A 20,465-nucleotide genomic window follows, 5' to 3' on the forward strand; every position below is an offset into this window, starting at 1 on the left:
AGCGTGTATCATTCAGCAACACACTCATTTGATAATACATTTGTGATTCCCCCCCCCTCCTCCCCCCCAAAAAAAAATAATGAAATGAGATTTGGTCCTTGCCAAATTGCAACACTAATAGTGATGGCCCACATGCCATTGTTTAGGTATTTCCTACAGAGCAATCCAGGCTGGTTTCACAGGTCTCTTTTCAGCTACTCTTCAATTTTTACTCTTCTTTTCTACTTCTAGGGAAAAAATTAACGTCTTTCCATCCTCACCACATTGTACGACTCATGTGCTCAGATCCCAAAATTCTGCACCCACTGCCAGAGGGTGGTTTTCATTGACCACTTAATTCTGCGTGCCCGTCCCATTGTGTTGCTCATATCCATTCCAATCAGGTGTGTGCACACCACATGCACAGTCAGAAAGTTTTTCCTCTAGGAACACCCATCGGTTTGGCTGTGGAAGCCCCTGGTGTGGTGCCTTCATGGCGTTCAATATATGACCCTGCCGACTTGGCGCCTCCTCAGTTCCTTCTTGCTGGTTACTCCGACAGAGGGGAAGGCGGGTGGGTTTAGAATGGATATGAGCACTCATCTTGAAGAACAGTTACGAGAAGGGGAGTAACCATTTTTTCTTCTTCGAGTGATTGCTCATATTGATTCCAATCCGGTGACTCCCAAGCCTTACCTCGCCAGTGGGGAGTTATGGAATTGCAGACTGGAGTACTGCTCTGCCGAAAGCTGCATCATCTCTGGCATGCTGGACGATGTCGTAATGAGGTGAACGTATGTACCAAGGACCAAGTTGCTGCCCTGCAGATTTCTTGTATCAGGACCTGGGCCAGAAACGCTGCCGATGAGGCCTGTGCCCTCATGGAGTGTGCCGTAAGTGCCAGGGCTGGTGTCTTGGCCAGCTCATAGCACGCATGGATGCAGGACGTGATCCAGGATGACATTCTTTAGGATGAGACAGTAGGCTTTTCATGCGGTCAGCCACTGCTATGAACAACTGGTTCGATTTCCTGAACAGTTTGGTGCATTTGATATAGAAGGCTAATGCTTGCCGAACATCCAAGGAGTGGAGCCTATGCTCATGGCTACTGGCATGAGGCTTCAGATAAAACACAGGCAGGAATATGTCTTGGCTGGTATGGAAATGTGATACCACCTCAGGAAGAAAAGCCAGGCGAGGTCTGAGCTGCACTTTGTGCTTGTGGAAAACTGCAGAAGGTGGGTTGGAGGTAAGGGCCTTTAACTCAGACACTCTTCTTGCTGATGTGATGGCAATTAGGAAGGCTGCCTTCCACGATAGGTAGAGAAGGGAGCAAGTTGCCAGTGGCTCAAATGGGGGCCCCATTAATTCGGAGAGGACCAAATTAAGGTCCCACACAGGAACAGGCTGTCTAACCTGGGAATTTAGCTGATCCAGACCATGGGGACCATCCAACGATGGGGTTGGCGAAGATGGAGCATCCAGAGACTTCGGGGTAGAAAGTTGAGATAGCCACTAGGTGTACCTTTACAGATGACACTGCCGGGCCTTGCTGTTTCAGGTGCAGAAGGTACTCCAGAATAAGAGGTAATGGTGCCTGAAGTGGGGATGTACAACGCTGGTCACACCAGCAAGTGAACCTCTTCTACTTCCTCAAGTATGTGGCCCTCGTGGAGGGCTTTCTGCTGCCAAGTAAGACCTGTGATTGAAGCAGGTAAGGGAGGAGTTCCATAGGGTTCAGCCATGAAGCTTCCAGACCATGAGGTGGAGGAACCAGAGGTCTGGGTGATGAAAATGACCATGGTCCTGAGTGATCAAGTTGGGGAGGAGCAGCAACGTGATTGGAGTGTCGACTGACAGAGCCAGAAGCATGGTGTACCAGTGTTGTCGAGGCCACGCTGGGGCCACTAGAATTATCTCTGCCCCGTCTCTGCGGACCTTGAGTATGACTTTGTGCACGAAAGGGATCGGGGGAAAGGTGTAGAGCAGACAGCCTCCCCAGGGTAACAGGAATGTGTCCGCAATTGAGCCGAGGCTGCTTTTCTGAAAGGAGCAAAACACTGGGCACTTCTTGTTGCTCCAAGTGGGAAACAGGTCGACTTGGTGAAACCCCCATCTCTGGAAGAAGAGTGAATGATGTCCGGCTAGACAGACCACTCGTGGCTGTGGAAGGATCTGGGGACGTGGTCTGCCAGTACATTCTGGGCTCCTGGCAGATACGATGCTTCCAAGTGACTGGAGTGGGCTATACAGAATTCCCAGAGCCTCCTGACAGAGCGGCAAGGACTGGGTTCCACCCTGTTAGTTGATGTAAAACATTGCAATGGTGTTGTCCATCAGGACTGCCATGTGCTGACCTTGCAGAGGAGACTGAAAGGTCTGGTATGTGAGTCGCACCACTCCCAGCTCCTTGAAACTGATATGGAGAGAGAGCTCGTCCTGTGACCAGAGGCCCTGCATTCGCAGATCTCTCAGATGTCCGCCCCAACCTAGAGTTGATGCATCTGTAACTAGAGACAAGGACAGCCGAGGGGGACTCCTTCGCAGACTACTCGAGCATCGAGCCACCACTGGAGTGACTCTAGCACCTGCATTAGCACCACGACTACTAGTCCCAGGCTGTCACGCCCCAAGCAGTATGTCAAAGCGAGCCACCTCTGTAGAGGCCTGAGTCTCAGCCTGGCATGTCAAACCACATACATGCAGAGCGCCATGAGACCGAGGAGACTGAGGCAATTCCTTGCTGTAGTGGTCAGGTACTCTCTCATGCATCGAATGCTGCTTGCCGTGGCTTGGTATCGGGACTCTGGCAGGCTTGCTCTTGCCTAGACCGAGTCCCGCACTGCTCTGATAAACTCTATCCTTTGGGCCGAAGACAATGTGGACTTGTTCACGTTGAGTAGGAGACCCAGTCTCTCGAACATGGATGTGGTCAGATGGACTTGCAACTCCACCTGTTCTCTGGTGTGCCCCCTGAGCAGCCAATCGTTGAGGTAAGGCTGTTACCACCGACATGCACTTGATGAACACTCGTGGAGCTGAGGACAGGCCGAAGGGAAGGACCTGTGAACTGATCATGTTTTTGGTCTATCATGAACCTTAAAAAGCGTTTGTGTGCAGGGTGAATTGCTATGTGAAAGTATACATCTTCCATTTCGAGGGCAGTGAACCAGTCTCCCGGATCCAGAGAAGGGGTAATTGTATTGAGGGAAAAAAGTAGAGGAGGCAATGTGAGATGGCAGCGACCTGGGGTTCTAGGACGCAGGGAGCCAGGTCCAGGCGTGAGAGGTGTGAATCCCTTCTGGGGGAAATGGGGCAGAAGTCCCATCCAGTCCCTGTCATTCTGGTTTGGGGAGGGGAATGGAGGAGGAGAAGAGATCACATCCTGTCTTGGTCTCTCCAAATGAGTGGCTGGAGAGGAGGGAAAAGGATGGCAGGTGGAGGTCCCAGTCTCTCTGGTGGGATATGCGCTGGTCTCTCTTACCTGGGTCCAGTTCTTGAAGGAGGGCAAGAACTGCCGACTGAACTGCCAGAAACTGGCTGGAGATGGGACTCTGGCCGCCAAAACCCACCAAGCCTGGCTCCCCACTTCTCAGAACCCCAGGCTGCCATCTCCTCATTGTCTCCTCCCTCTTTTCCACTTCTGGGACTGCTCTGGAAGGGGAGATTGCAGCTCAAGGACGTTCATGTGACTTTTTAGTACGTCTATGGCTAGAGAGAGGGGAATGTGGAGGGGGTAGCCTGGGCTCCCTAGATACTACCCTCCCTCCCCCCCACATTGCACTGCTGAGTTAGTGATTCCCCCTCCACTTCCCCAAACAAAGGCAGCCTCTGCCAAGGGGGGGGGGGGAAAGAGAGAGTGGGGAAATAGTACTTTCTTCAAAAAAATGAAATCCATTATAGAAACATCAAAGGATCCTGGAATGCAATAAAAAAAAAAAACCCAACAACTTTGTAACTGAATTCCAAGACCTCAGTGTGAAAAAGATGACAAGATGGTCAGCTTGATACTATTAGATATATTAGAGTTCCCACAAACATCTGTTATCTTTCCAATTCTTTGAAAGACACCATAATTAGAGTTTGAAGGGGAGAGCCGCCCTTAAGGTAGAGGGCAAATATACTAGTCACTGGATGAGTAGTTTTCTGTTCCCTGAGTGACCGGAGCAGGGGCTGTACTAGAGTAATCAGGAACCTGCTAGAACCAATTAAGGCAGACAGGCTAATTAGAATACCTGCAGCCAATCACGGAAGGCTAATCAGGGCACCTAGGTTTAAAAAGGAGCTCGCTCCAGTCAGGCAGGGAGGAGCTAGGAGCAAGACACACAAGGAGCTGAGAGTGAGAGGGTGTGCTGCTGGAGGACTATGGAGTACAAGCATTATCAGACATCAGGAGGAAGATCCTGTGGTGAGGATAAAGAAGGTGTTTGGAGGAGGCCATAGGGAAGTAGCCCGGGGAGTTGTAGCTCTCATGCAGTTGTTACAGGAGGCACTATAGACAGCTGCAATCCACTGGGACCTGGGCTGGAACCTGGAGTAGAGGGTGGGCCCGGGTTCCCCCCAAACCTCCCAACTCCTGATCAGACACAGAAGGAGTTGACCCAGACTGTGGGGAAGATCACTGAGGTGAGCAAATCTGCCAATCAGCGCAGGACCCACCAAGGTAGAGGCAGAACTTTGTCACACAAGAAACAACATTCTTATGTCAGGGTTTTTTTAATTCTGAAGTATGGCAAGAAAAAAACCTAGCCCCTTCAGGCTAATGGAATGCATCTGATTATATGCTCAATTGTAGCTACTTGCTACAACTGAAAAACAGTAATTGCCTCGGGTGATTCCAAATGGCTTACTGATCTGCAAGAAGTCTCTCCACAATCTTTCTCCAGTGTTGCTCAGTGATTGAAAGCTACACTTTCAAGCCCAGCAAGTTTTGTTTAAAAGGGGAATACTATATTAGTGGTGTTTTTCACTCCATGCTTTCACATTGAGTAAGGTCATGCCTTTTGCTGTCAAGTTTTACAAGTTTTGAAACTATCTGATCTGAAATAATTGTGATTCCAACTCATATGCTATTTGTTTAAGTAATGTCTACAACAGTCATTACTTAGCAAGAATGACTCCGTTTAGCTGCCAGGACTGTATTTTGTTAAAAGGGTTATGGTTAATATAAAATAAAGTTAAGATCCAGGATGAAATTCTAGATCCACTGAATTCAATAGCAAAGCTTCCATTGAGTTAATAGGGCCCAGGGTCTCATCCCAATATCTTAAGCACCACCAACTCTGGAAATGGGCATATTACGCAATTCAGAATCTGGAAATGTAAACTTCAATTTACAGTCATAATGATGCACCTAACGTCAGTTATTAATCAACTTTAATACTAACTCCACCTAAAAATCTCTTACTAGCTGTTTTTACAAGCAACATCTAAAATTACAGAAACATAAAGACCTTTTTTTTTTTAATTTTGCATTTACTTTACATATAGTTATTTTTCTAATTCTCTAGCAGTCAATTTTCCCTTTTTGTCATTCTTTCACACAGCAGGAGTGAAAATAGAGAAAATAAAATGTGATTGTGATCTGAAACTACTTAATTTTTTTTAATTGAACAAGTGTCAACTTGATGGTACCCTTTAAAAATGCATCATTTTGATTACCATCTTGTTTCCTTCCCCCACACATGCTTGAATTCCAATACAATTTTAGCAGTGAGCCTCTTGAGAGCTGAGAGCTAAAACCCCTTGCTTTATGCTAGCCGATGTCTTGGAAGCTCAACTTTCAAATGGTATTAAGCATTTCTCTCCATCTCCATAGGTGCTGGAACTAGGCGTACTAGGGGTGCTGCTGCACCTCCTGGCTTGAAGTGGTTTCCATCATATACAGGATTTACAGTTTGGTTCAATGGCTCTCAGCACTCCCACTATACACACTGTTCCAGCACCCCAGTCCATCTCAATAGGTGTGTTAATAACTGCTGGTAAACTGAAAACATACTACAGAGGTACCTAGTAGTGGACCTTAAAATATTCTTTTTAGTACTGGTAGATTTCTTCTCAACACTGGTCCTGGCCCAGTAACCAGAAAGAATGAAAATGTTGATCTTTGCACCCTCAAGTATAGTCCAATGGAAGTAGGGTTCCTCTGGAACACAACACCAAACCAAATCAGCCCAGATCTGTTGTGAGAATGAAGTTCTTCAGATCATTATGAGGAACATCACACAGCATTTAAGTGTTTTCAAAAACCATGTGGACACCTTAGATTAGATTTACTTACGGGAAATCACAGATTTCAGCTCCTGATCATTTAGTATTTTATACAGTGAGCAGGAGTAGGCTTTCTGTATGGGAAAGTTAAGAGGGACACCACCCCACCCCCACTGGGCCATTTAAGGCCTAGCATTTTTCTATTTTTATAAAATTATTTTCTAAATCCTTGTTTCCTGTGTATCTGTAATATTAGCTCCATCAGTGGGTTGTTTAATTTTTTTAACACTCACTCCTGGCATGGATTGGGAAAGTGGCATGGAACATCCTCCTGACTGGGCAAAGACAGGAGAAACCACAACCTTTCTTTTCAGATGAGAAAAAACCACTGCAAAATATGCATTCACCACCTCCAGATTAGACTGTCTGGGCTGAACATGCCTGCCACCAACGAGCAATTTTCATGCCATGCACTTAGAGGCAGGAGTAAAAACACAACCTTCACTGGCTATTTATTTGGTTGAATTTAGGGTCCTCATTTAAAGCAGTTAACAGAGTCCAAGCTACCTCAACGAACTCCCATCCATTCACAACCTTCCAAGACATCTATGCTTCATCTAGATTGGACCGAGTAAGATTACGGGATGCAGGGACAGAGCATTTTCGGAAACAGGACACCAGTTGTGGAATCCTTAACATGAGATTATATCGAATCTGACCCTGATGATGTTCAGATCTAACTGCCATACTCATTGGATATGGCTGCCACTAGTAATGGCATCTTCACAGGACCAAGCTACAACTGGGGAAACTGAATGGAAAGAAGTGAAACACAAGAAAGGAATCAGGGAGAGGAGGAAAAACCACAAACATGCACTCCAGGATCTAGGGAGCCTATGAGAAGGATAGCATTTAGAGCACAGTCAGAGCTGACTTTAATTGTTGTACAGCACTTCAGATACTTTTTGCCAATATCTGAGACCTGGTATAGAAAAATAGTTATAAAAAATTATATATACACAGTACACTACATTGAACTTCATGAAACATTTTTAGCTATAAGTCCCAAAGCATTCTGAAAGATAGACAAGCATCCCTGTTCATAGATGAGTGAAGTGTGGTTAAAGCAGAAAGTTTTAGAAGTCTGCACTCAAAAGCATGTGCGCATGATGTGTCTTTGTAATACACCCAATTTGTACGTGCAAATCAGGGATCCCATTGTGCTCACTTAACCTTCACTCATTTATGTACATCAAATGTTTGCATTCAGAAGCGCCATAGGAACTTCTGAGTACAGACTTCTAAAAATGTAGGCCTTCATGACACACAAGCTCACACAGCAAGTCAGTGTCGCATCCAGGAAGAGAACTCAGTTCAGCATCTGATCCACCTGACCAGGTAACATCTAGTTGCTCCCCCTCAATCCTCCCATCACCATCTGGGTCTGCATCCTGTCTTCTCTCTACCCAAATTGTAGAACATAAGCTCACTGGTGCGGAGACTGTCTAAGTCTCTGTCCTGGGCAGCTCCAGGCAAATGCCAATGGTTGTTATGAATTATTTGTCAAGCAACCCCCCTACTTCAGGGAAAGTTCTAAGAAACTGATAGTCTTTGAAAGGTATCTTGAAGGGTAGTAAATACAAGCTTTGATAGACAAGTGAGTGGAAATAAGATTTGGAATCAAGGAACCATGACTGAGAACACACTGCCATTTAAATCAGGAAACTATAAAAACACAAGTATTTCTGCTTGATGCACAAATGCCAGAGCTTTATAAGTCAAAACCAACACTTCAGATTGTACCCACACACAAATGGGAAGATGATGCCAACTCCAGAGCACATGTGTCAAATACTTCCAATGAAAGATACTGTTTAACACAGAAATAGCCACACTGTGTACCCTCTACCCCCATACAACCCCTCTGTAAACCTGGCTATGCAACAGTGGGCATATTTCAGTTAAGGAGCCAGACATAGTCCCTTTCTTCCGGTTGCTTCTGAAAGTCAATGAGACTTGGGGTGTAAGTCACTAAGGGTAAAATTTTCAAAAGCACGTAAGTCTCTGACAGCTAACTCCTATCCAAGCCACAATATGGCCAAACACTGAGCTAAACCATTGAACTGCACTGTCCAGTTCTGATGAAACAGATGAATAGCTGAGTGTCATGTGTGTCTTTCAGGCACCCCAGCACGCATCCTATTAAACCTACGCCTACTGTGTCCATAGACACACCAACAAGATAAAAGACAGAAGTGACAGAACAGAAACCTATGGGATCCCATGACAGCCCATGGGACAGATTAATGGCCATCCAATGCTACCCACTGGAATTACTCAAAGGAAGAAACAGATCCACTCAACAATAAGTCATCTACCCTACTAAAGCCTCCAGCAACAGCAACCATACTTAATGGCCAACAGCAGCAAAGGCAGTTGACATAGCTAGAAGAATCAGCAGCGCTTGTCATTTGACAACATTTCCTTGGGTCAACCACCAGCTGATATAATTTCCATAGATTTACATATACGTGCTGTAAACCCAGTGTAACATTCCTTCCCCCCAAATTCATACGTACCTGATCACAGCCTACATTCACCAATTCCTGCAGCATCTGCCTGTTTACTTCTGTAGATGCTGGGGTACCTGACTCATTAGCAAAAGGCAACAAAGAATATCTGATTTCTCGTAGTGCTTTCTGATAAGGTCCAAACTTAGCTGTTGGTCTCATTTGCTGCTGCCTGGCAGCATCTTTCCCTATTAAAATTTTAGGGTCCAGAGAAGTTTCGCTGCCTGGCCCAATAGGTAAACCCTGACCTGATGATTTGGAAGGCTGCTTTAAACCTTCACGAATCTCTTGTAATCTTTGCCTGCTGTTTCCAGAATAAGTTGTAGCAGGAAAAGTCTTTGGCCTCATTGTTAATCCAGTTTTTTTTCAGCATAAATACAATCTTCTTTCTTTTTAGAATAAAGTAGTTTTAAAATAAGTGTTCCTCTCTTGATGATCCTTAAAACATTGAGTGGAAACTATTTGTTTAGTTCAGTTCACAATCTTCATGGCTCCTACAGAGAATGAAAAACCCTGGAATCATCATTGTGCAGACTGTTTGTACCTGAAACAGAAAAGAAAATATGAACTTAGTCTCACACATTTTTCTGCCTGTTTTAAATGGTTTGCCTCTTAAGGGACTTCAACATGATGACAATGGCGGTTTACCTAGTGAAAGCAGTAGAACCTGACTATACCAGTCCTCAAAACTGAACATCATTTAATAAATTTCACTTATCTGTTTTCCATTCAAGGATCTCAAAGTTGATGAGAACTGGTCAACATTTTTCAGGTAAAAAATTTTTTAATGTAAAATGAACTTTTTTAGAAATTAAATTTTCACAGAAAAAAAGTTATTTCTCTGGAAATTTTTGGTTTTCAAAAACCAAAAATATTTTCAGTTTTCAAAAACTGACAACCAACAACCTAAAACTTTAAAAATCTCACTGTATTTAAAAAGCTTGGTGGTAAGTTTCCTGTACAGCTGCATAACTAGAAACAGGCCAAATCTATCTTTTATTTCATAGTTAGCAAAGAGTATATTCATGCTGAGGCTTTGTATGCCAAGATCTTGCCTGAAGAAAAGTTCTTGTTTGTCTTACAATAGCTGAGTTATAAATCCCAGAAAAGGAGATTTATAATGGCAATACTGACAACCCTAACTATAGCATTTCCTACTATTTCAAAACCAAGGTCAGCAGCAACAAGACATTCTGACATTCCACTTTAACATCTAAATAAATCTTGAAGATGAAGAACTTTACTCTCCTTCAGTAACACATTTCTCCACTGAGTCAGGTACAACTTAGTGTGAGTAACTAATCTGATTCTTGCAGCATAGGGTTTTTGCATACTAATCTTGAGCAAAAGTTGCCGAATCTAAATTAAGATGAGTAGTGACAAATAATAAAAATCCTAATCTGGAAACAAGGAAAGACTGCTATCTTGTCAATCACAAGTATGCTTACTCTGACACATGAAAGGACACTCAATTCAGTTTCTGAGCTCTTTGGTGGGGTGTTTTTATCATCTTATGTCTTTATAATGATGCCTATCACAATGAGGCTCTGACTCTGATGGGGGTCTCCTGCCATTACCATAATAATAAATATTAAATAGAAGATTCAAAAGAAGATTAAAAGATCCACCACACTACTGAAACTGCTTCCACACCTCTGCAGCTGCTACTGTTTGGCTGAAAGTTTTAGCCTCAAAAGGAGAGTTCTTCCATAAAGATTATAATCCATCATTTTCACATGCTTGTATCAAATTGCCAATGGACCCTTAACACTAGCTTCTGCTATTGTGAAAACTACAGTATTTCTCATCTTTAGCTGGCTGCCAAAAGAGTACCGCCAGGGCTTTAAACCAAAAGTATCCTTTAACTTTGCTCATTGTTCTCCAATTTAGGGGCCAATGGAACCATCACAGAGCTTGGAGAACATTTCCAGATTTACACCATACATCCTCATCGTCCATTGTGCTGGCCACTATCCTGAAAGCCAAGGGGGTCTGGACAAGTCTATCTTTGAAGCCCAACATCACTCCCTAATTGGCAGAGGGTTCATGGCTGAGTGACATAAACTAGGAGGACTCAGCGCAGAACAGAACACAGTGGCACCATACACCAAGCCACAGCTCACTTTGAGGAGGACAGACGTGCTCATGAGACAGAAAAGCGACAAAGGAGGAAAGAAAGGACACAACAGTCCAGCCAACAACTATGTCTCCTCCAAGATCACACCTGTTACTTCTGGGGGAAAATCTGCAGGGTGCTAATTGGGCTCCTCAACCACCTAAAAACCCATCAATGAACCCCCATGGCAGACATCATCCTCACATCGAGGGATAGCGAAGATGACATAAAGCTTTTCCTCTTAACCATGGGCTGAACCCTTTTAAAATGGGAAAACAGGATACTGGAATCAAATCCAAGCATCCAGTATGACCGTGCATCTCTTTAAACAGTGGCAGCACTAACTAATATGTTAGATAATCATACAGGAGTAACATCCTTACATAATGTGTCACATGACCCTCTGGCGGCTAATACACACAGAAGATAGCCTATTACACTTATCATCTAGAATTACACATTAATTAAAGTAGTAGACCTCTGTACTTTGGTGCTAAAGGTTCCTCGGTTCAAACCCTGATGATGATCCATGGTAGGTCGTCACTATCTAAATATTTTTTGTTAAAATTTAAATTAAAAAATGTGCCTTAGTGGTTAGCCAGATGACCTAGTACCAGCCTCAGGGATACACTATATGAGAGCTGGATTCAACCTGAGATCTCAAACTCTTTGTCTCCCAATTCTTGGTGGTGTCCTGCAATCCTTAATAATAAGTTGTTTGTGTCTAAGTCTGCAATTAATGGTGCGAGGAAGTTTGTGATGAGAAAAAGGGTTAAAGTTACTCATCCATACTATGATATTTCCTCCCAAACAACAATTCAATCATCAGTTAGGAACAAATCCTGTTCAGACACACACGGTGTGGCTGCCTATGCAGTCAGGGGCATGGGGAAGTGCATGCAGGTTTCTGAGGGTAAGATTTGGTCCCTCTAAGGTGATAATAGGAGCTAAAATGGACTTTAATAAATAAAAGGCACTTAATATTATTGAAGCCATTTTAGGAATACACCATAACTAAATAGGATTTCATGGATGAAAATTACACGTATAGTTCAATTTATTACCCGGTGTTTTCTTTCCCTTTCCTGACAGCAGCAGACACCGTATGGCTGGGTTTAGGAGAAAGAACAAACAAGGACTTCTCTCAGACCGGGTGCCAATGTTCAGGCATGGGATGTGATAAAGAGGAATGCAATTCCTCCAACTCCTTGTAACCCAAGAATTGGCCTCTTGCTTACACAACATGTCTCACTGAAAGAAGCTTTGTGGCCCATGATCCAAAGCATGATTCTAATAATGCTGGGTCAAGTCTGCTGGCAACTTCTTGAGCTTTCTTTCTGTTTTAGCAGCATTAACTAACTGAGTGATCAGCATTACATTTACAGCATGAATGAGAATAGCAACAGCAGCCACCAGATAACTGTAAATGTGTTTTATATTTTCCAGCAGGAAGAAAAGTTAACTTAGTAAGCAAGATATTCCGAGAATTGGAATAGCAGTTAAATATTACAGATCTGCAAAGGAAAACAAATTGTCTGTGACCTTCATAAATGGTAGACAGTTGTATTTTTAGGGGGGAAATAGCTGTGTTGTACTTTTAAAAAAAACACAGAATTAAATATCAAAAATATCAATTTATATTTATAAGCATGTTTGTACTATCCCAATTTTGAAAATTCAGTATCCTTCTAACGTTCAACCTGTCTTTGAAATGAGTGTCCACATCACGCCCCTACGATCACAAGTAATCCTTTTGCAAAATTATTTGTTTTAAATCATTCTGACTAAACACCATTAAGCTTCTTTTCAAATAATTTCTGTCCATTACTAAATTACAATACCCCAAATAAAAAAAGTTAGGGTTACCTTCAGTACAGCAAGTTAGAACAATTTTTGTAGAGTTGAATTTTTTTTTTTTAGTTGACAAATACCGACAGAGGTTGTGGTAGTAGACAAACAAACAGATACATTGAATTTAAACTATATTCCCCAGGCAGGTGTTCTGGACAATGCATGGCATAACAAATTAAAATACAATGAAAAGCTACCGTCATTAATATTCAAAATAAAAAAGTAATGATGGCGTCTTAATACGAACAGGAGGAGAGGAAAAAAGTTCTAAATGTGTCATAAAAAGAATGGTCACCAAAAACCTTTTAAATGGAAAAGTAATGAGGTGTTTTATAGAAGAAATGAACCGAAATAATTTTCAGAGGATAGAGAACTCCAGTCTCCAAAGACCCAACAACAAAGACACAGTCCCCTAACAATTTAAGGTGAGAAGGCAGAATCCCTAAAAGACAAAGGTGCGGTCAGAGCACAAGTAGAATAAGCCTCAAGGAGGAGGTCTCACAATACTTTAAAATAATACGTTATTATTAAGCAATAAAAGCCACTTTAAAAATCATCTGTTCCATCTTTAAATTAATTTGACATGTCAAAGGTGGCAAATGTAGAGAGGAGAACAGGTATAATAGGATTGTGCTTGAGAAAAAAAAACAGACCACGCTGCTGCATTCTGAGCAAGCTGCAAAATGATAGGAACGCTCTTCTGTGAGCCCTCTAAAAAGGCAGCAATAATAACATAACACCTGGCCATCCCAAGGGCACAGAATACAACTGTCATAAACTAAGTCAGATGCAAGCATCACAACTGAAAAATACCTCTTTGTGCCACATGGCTTTTCTGGAAAGGGTGTGATGAAAAGCAACACCAGGATTCTTAACCTCACTCATCGCCTTTCAGTCAATCCCCTCAACCAGCAGGCATAAAAACAGGGAGCAAGAGTAACCAATGATAAGACCTCTGTTTGACCAGGGCTAAATACAAGTTAGTTCTGGCATATGAAGCTGACAACATTGTTCAGGTATTCTTCCAGAGCAGAGATCAAATCTGCATTGTCAACAAATGAGGCAGAGCTGGGTATCATCCTTGGAATTAATTAATCCCCAGAGCCATATAGAAATAGGGGGCTCAAGTGTTAACAAAGGTATTGTTGGACAGCCCCACATTGAAAACACACAAGCTGACGGGTTACAACTTTTGCTGGCCTATATATCGAAGAAAGGCATGTCCACCCTACCCTCCTGTCAGTGCTGTGTGTTCTCACCAGGAGTGCTTTCACTGACTTAAGAGGGGCAGTGCTGGAGGCAGAGAGCCCAAAGCACAGCTCCCCACTGCCAGCTGCCCCCCCGCCAGGCTGTTGGCTCCCCACTGCAGCTGGGCTCCCAGTTCTGAGCTCAGCATCGGGCAGATCCCAAGAGCAAGAAGCTAAGAGCCCAGCAGGGAGCGGGAAACCAAGAGCCAGGGAGAAGCTGGTCTCCTGGTGCCAAGAGCCGTGGGGAGGGGGGGGAATCAAGAGCCGTGGGGGAAGAGGGAAAGCCGGGCTCCAGGGAACCAAGGTCGGGGGAGGAGTTGAGCTCCAGGCAGTGGGAAGCCAAGAGCCAAGGGAAGGGGGACATCTGAGCTCCTGGCAGTGGGGAGCCAAGAGTTCGTGGGGAAGGGGGGGAAAGGAGGGGAGACCTGTGCTTCCAGTAGCAGGGAGCCCAGGCAGCAGCTGGGCTAGGAGCTGGAGCAGCTGGATCCCAAGCAGAGCAGATGCAGCCAGGCTGGGAGAGGGGAGCCCAGGGGGCAGCCTGGCTATAGCTGGAGCACCCATCTGCCCATGTCACAGCCTAGTTTTCTTGTAAATTTCACAGCTCCATCATAGAGCCCTGAAATTGACAAGAATGACAGACAGCGGCTAATGTAAGTAATGCAGTGTCTACACAGACACTGTGTCGCCTTAACTACACGGACATGAGCCCTACGCATCTCGTGGGGATGGAGTTATGATGTTGATGTAACACGGCACTTACATCGGCAGGAGCAAGACTGTAGTGTGTACACTGACATAATCAGGTCACCTAATGCTGTAGTGTAGACCAAGCCCAGGTATCTAAACCAGCTCTCTTGGAAGTTTTACTCCATCTTCTGAGTAAAATCCAATAAAAAAAGCCACATGCTGGTTCATCTGAGCTGGATCCATATGTATGTTGATACACACTCCTGCCAAGCACAGTGGCTCATGACTTCTTTTTTTGGAGATGAACCCTGGGGAGGAGAGAGGGTGTCATCACCCATACACCAAAATCCCCACGCATCATGCCCTAGGTACATGTGCCTTGCCTACTTTCTTATGCCCGTTCTCTCTTTCACTCCTTTGTCTTCGTTCTTTTCCCCCTTCTCTTCTTGTTTTTTCTTGCTATTCTTATTCATTGTTGCTCGGGGGTTTTTTGCCCGAAAGTCCCCAGATACATGCTTCAAAGAGCTCACTTATTTACCCTAACAAAGAGAAAGTTAAGGGGTGACTGGATTAGTCTTGAAGTACGGCGGGCTCTTCAATCTAGCAAAGAAAGGTATCACAATCCAATGGTTGTAAATTTAAGCTTGATTAAAAATAAAGTATAACTTTTTTAACAGTAAGAATATTTACCATTGGAACAATGGTTGAATCTTCATCACTGACTATTTTTAAATCAAGACTGGATGTTTTTCTAAAAGTTCTGTTCTAGGAATTATTTTGGGGAAATTCTATGGCCCGTGTTATACAGGATGTCAGCCTAGATGATCACAATGGTCCCTTACGGGCTTGGAATCTATGGATCTAACTTTGCCTCCCTGTTCCTCTACTGACACAGGCTAAATGCTACTAAGGGGGAAAGGAGAATCAACTGGTGACTATATGGGGCTGGGACACATGCTCTTGCAGATCAGCTGTATGTTTCGAGAGCAGAGACATCTGCTTGTCTATCTGGTCTCATCTACTTAGACTGTAAGCTCTTTGAGGAAGGGAATGTCTCTTACTAAATATATGCACAGCTTCTAGAACAAGAGAGCATAATCTCAGGGTCTCTGGATGCTACCATAATACAAATAATAATACTCTGTTACTCATAGCAGCATATTTGAAGTGAGGAGTAAGAATGAAGGCAGGGTCATGTCACTACTCTCACTCTCCTCTATCCCACTAACAGTATCATACAAAATTATTGTTAAGTCCCTGTGGACTGGAGATTTGCACCCTGCCAAAACCATAAACATAGCCAGAAGTTTAAATAAGTTAATTCCCATACTTACCCATCCCACATGTTGTAAGCCAGTGATTATATCTTGCAAAGAGCTTATGCAAGACTTTACATTTTCATAGTGCTGGTCATATAAGATTTCAACGCACTTTCCAAATATGTTATTTTTCATTACACCCATTGTACAGATGAGATACAGAGAGGTTCAAGCAGGACTTTTAAAAAGTGGCCTCTGATTTTGGGTGCTTGACTTGAAATAGTCAAGACCTGAATTTCAGAGGGAACCAATCTCTTGATTCAGTCAAAGTTCTGGGTGGTCAGACCTTCTGAAAACTCAAATTCAAGGTGTCTCAAGCTGGGCACTGAATAACTGAGGTAATAAAAATGTTGGCCTAAGTGACCTGCTAAAAGTCACAAAACAAACAAGTCTGTGGAAAACGGGAAGCAGAACCCAAGAGTCCTGATTTCAAAGTCCCTTGTTCAATCTAAATAATCAAACCACACTTTCTCTCAGCAGATAAAAACCCTATGAACAACACTCCCGGGCATTGCACCAGCCCACCCTAAACAGAAAGTGCTCTAAACTGTTGGGTGACTAAACAGCAGAGGTGACTAAAGTGACCCAATATCCACAGTTAATTTGTGCAGAGACCACGACCTCTTCAGGCAAAGTGCTGTGGTGAGAGCCCACCCGAAAGTATCACCAAATCTACCACACATTTCTACTCCACTTTCCTTAGCTGTCAAGCAGGAAATGCAGGGCGCCCAGAGGCCCCGGGGACGGGCGCAGGCAGAGCCGGGAGAGCTCCGGGATGTAAGAGTTACACTCCGAGCAGGTGGGACGTGGAAAGAGTCTGTTTGGAAACGCAGCCCCCGCACCCCCGGGAAAAGAGCCAGACACGTCCTCCCCAGAGCGACAAGCCACCGGGCTGCTGCTATTTGGGGTAGAGGAGAGTCAGCTGGGGGCACTGAGGCCTAAGTGCCTGTCCGAGGCGGCCGGCAGGGGCCTCTCCCGGGCCGGGCTGTCACGTTCATGTCTGCTCCAGAGGCAGCGCTCGGGAAAATGTCGGAAAGCAACTGCGGAGCGCAGCTGCCAAGGGGGGCCACGTTCCCCGGCTGCCCTTGGGCCCGGGACAGTGCGAGCCCCCGGGCCCAGCGCTGCCGCTCACATACCAACGGAGCCCGGCTCCCCGGCAGCCGGCTCAGCTCAGACTCCCGCCCCGGCCGGCGCCCAACTTGCCCCGAAGTTTTCTAGTCCCTTTTCTTCGGCGCGGAACGGAGCGCGGGGACGGGCCCGAGTCCGGCTCAGCCCCGGCCACCGGGGAGGGCGCCCGGCGCTCCCCGCAAGCACAGCGCGCACTGGGCGCCGGCCGAGCCACCCGCCGGGCCCCGGAGCCCGTCCCTAGTCACCCGAGGGAGCCACCAGCCCCCGACCCCTAGAGCCGCCGCCTCCACCCAGGCACTGGCCGCGGCTCTTCCCTTCCGCCCGCCGGGAAGAACCAACTCCCCCCCAAGCCACCTCCGCCGAGCACTTCTCCTCCCCGCCCCCGGGTCCGGTTCTTCGCCAGCCTCCCGGCGTGGGGAGCCCCCAGCTGCCCCTGCCCACCTCGAAGACACTTGCACTCAGTCCCGCTTGTCGCCCAGCAAGGGCTGGCTGCCCCGGCTGCAGGCACGCCCCGCGTCCTGCTCTTCCTCGCCAATCCCCCAGGTGACTCCTACCCCCACCCCAGCACAGGCGCGCCCGCCCTCTCTGGGTCCTGCCTTTGCCTCGCTCCAAGGAGCTCGGACTCCCCCAGCCTCGCTCCGCAGCCAGTGCCGCTCCGGGGCGCGCTCCTCTGCTGCTGCCGGGACCCCCGGGGCAAGCGCCCCCGCCGCGGGCCCCGCTCCTTGCGCGCTGCCCTGAGCAGCCTCTGAGCAGCGGCAAGCTGCGGGCCAGTCCCCGGGGAGTCCCCGCCCCGCCCTGCCCTCACCTCCAGTCCGGGGGGACAAAGTGCCGAGCCCCAGCCTCGCCCGTCTAGCTGTGCAGTCGGGGTCAGGGAGCAGCGCCCGGGCCCTCCCCGGCGCGCCTGTGCCGGCGGTGCCGCTCGCTCCCCATCGTCTCCGTCCCCTGCTCCGAGTGCGGCAGCGGCAGGACACAGTTGGGACATTCGCTACATTGTTAGCATTCCATTCGCGTCACGTGACCCGGGCGCGCGTCATTCCAGCCCCCCTCCCTTCACATACCAGAGGGGGGAGGGGCTTGTGCCGCTCCATCAGCAAGCGCGGGGCGGAGCCCTGGCGCCCCGGCCGCCGCCTGACTGAGGTTGGAGGCTGCTGCTGTGTCGCGGAGGCGAGAGCCTTCACCTGGGCACTGGGTGTAGGGGGAGCCAGGGGCCGGTGCCTGTCACACCCCGATTCCCTTTGTCCTCTTCCATACACGGACCGTCCCTCCCGGAAACTGGGTGTGCAGCCATCATAGCAAGTTCTTCTGACCTAGCTGACTTGCCCTTACAGACAGGGCCCAGCTGCAAAGTGCGGGGCTAGAGCTGAACTTCCCCAAAGTTCCTGGCTCTTAGGAGTATGGTTTCTGAGGCCATGTCTACATCTAAAATTTTGCAGCGCTGGTTGTTACAGCTGTATTAGTACAGCTGTATAGGGCCAGCGCTGCAGAGTGGCCACACTTACAGCAACCAGCGCTGCAAGTGGTGTTAGATGTGGCCACACTGCAGCGCTGTTGGGCGGCTTCAAGGGGGGTTCCGGGACGAGAGAGCAAACCGGGAAAGGAAACCAGCTTCGCCGCGGTTTGCTCTCTCGGTCCCGGAGCCAGCCAGCAAACCGCAGGGAAGGAGACCTGCTTGCTCGGGGTTCCGGGACCGAGAGAGCAAACCGGGAACGCCGCGGTTTGCTCTCTCGGTCCCGGAGCCAGCCAGCAAACCGCAGGGAAGGAGACCTGCTTGCTCGGGGTTCCGGGACCGAGAGAGCAAACCGGGAACGCCGCGGTTTGCTCTCTCGGTCCCGGAGCCAGCCAGCAAACCGCAGGGAAGGAGACCTGCTTGCTCGGGGTTCCGGGACCGAGAGAGCAAACCACGGCGAAGCTGGTTTCCTTTCCCGGTTTGCTCTCTCGGTCCCGGAGCCAGCCAGCAAACCGCAGGGAAGGAGACCTGCTTGCTCGGGGTTCCGGGACCGAGAGAGCAAACCGCGGCGTTCCCGGTTTGCTCTCTCGGTCCCGGAACCCCGAGCAAGCAGGTCTCCTTCCCTGCGGTTTGCTGGCTGGCTCCGGGACCGAGAGAGCAAACCGGGAAAGGAAACCAGCTTCGCCGCGGTTTGCTCTCTCGGTCCCGGAACCCCGAGCAAGCAGGTCTCCTTCCCTGCGGTTTGCTGGCTGGCTCCGGGACCGAGAGAGCAAACCGCGGCGAAGCTGGTCTCCTTTCCCGGTTTGCTCTCTCGGTCCCGGAACCCCGAGCAAGCAGGTCTCCTTCCCTGCGGTTTGCTGGCTGGCTCCGGGACCGAGAGAGCAAACCGGGAAAGGAAACCAGCTTCGCCGCGGTTTGCTCTCTCGGTCCCGGAACCCCGAGCAAGCAGGTCTCCTTCCCTGCGGTTTGCTGGGTGGCTCCGGGACCGAGAGAGCAAACCGGGAAAGGAAACCAGCTTGATTACCAGAGGCTTCCTCCTTCCACGGAGGTCAAGAAAAGCGCTGGTAACTGTCTACATTGGATTACCAGCGCTGGATCACCAGCGCTGGATCCTCTACACCCGAGACAAAACGGGAGTACGGCCAGCGCTGCAAACAGGGAGTTGCAGCGCTGGTGGTGCCCTGCAGATGTGTACACCTTCAAAGTTGCAGCGCTGTAACTCCCTCACCAGCGCTGCAACTTTCTGATGTAGACAAGCCCTGAGTCTGGCCATCACAGTCAGAGCAGCTGGCACACTCTGTCTGCCTGCTTGGCCCTGGCTTTTGGGCTTGAGAGTCAGGTTTGACTGGGAATCTTGGGGTCCTTCGGTGCCAGGGGTGAAAATGGCATTGGACAGAAGAGAGGTAGAACAAAGGGGTAGGTCCAATTTAAGGTGACTGTGAAGAAGAATGAGGGCCTGACCCACCCCTGGAACTCTGCCTACTGGGAACTTGCTGGAAAACAGTCTAATGTGAACTGGAGACCTATTCTTGTCTGGGGTCACATAGTGGATAATATACAATTCTCCCAGTTTAATAAACAGCAACTTATGTTAAGGTTTAGTTTATTCTCTTGCCATGGCACAGAGAAGCCTTGGATACAGGTGCTGGGAAGAGACAAAGCAATCTTAGGCTTTACAGTTTTCCCTTTAGGTAGATATGGATCAGTCGGTCACAGTTTGAATTCAACCCCATTACAGAGCTAACAGCCATGAAGTGTGTATCTGAGCATGCTTCCCACAAGTGCTACAGTTTTTGCATTTGGGATTCCTGTTTAGTTTAGCCCATTATAGAGACCTGACACCAAGTTCTGATGGAGATCCAAATTCTCCTAACACTGAGGTGTTTAACTCTGGAGATTTGGTTCATGCCC

At 47.3% G+C, this 20,465-nt stretch overlaps 1 protein-coding gene across 2 annotated transcripts in view; it reads right to left on the reverse strand.

The window, feature by feature from the left end:
- The window catches only part of LATS2 (large tumor suppressor kinase 2), a 64,884-nt gene extending 46,786 nt beyond the window's left edge, over positions 1-18,098 (reverse strand). The window contains exons 1-2 of one of the 2 annotated variants that reach the window (XM_030561823.1): positions 17,913-18,098; positions 8,769-9,303 (exon numbers count right to left, since the gene is read on the reverse strand). In XM_030561823.1, the coding sequence (XP_030417683.1) occupies positions 8,769-9,107 (339 nt within the window). In that variant the 5' untranslated portion in view covers positions 9,108-9,303; positions 17,913-18,098. Of the gene's footprint in view, positions 1-8,768; positions 9,304-17,548; positions 17,616-17,912 lie in introns of those variants that run through there. The other variant, XM_030561833.1, reaches the window with a different exon arrangement.
- Between the last annotated feature and the right edge of the window lie 2,367 nt (positions 18,099-20,465).

Source organism: Gopherus evgoodei, chromosome 1 (assembly GCF_007399415.2).
Source record: "Gopherus evgoodei ecotype Sinaloan lineage chromosome 1, rGopEvg1_v1.p, whole genome shotgun sequence".
Classification (NCBI taxonomy): Eukaryota; Metazoa; Chordata; order Testudines; family Testudinidae; genus Gopherus; species Gopherus evgoodei.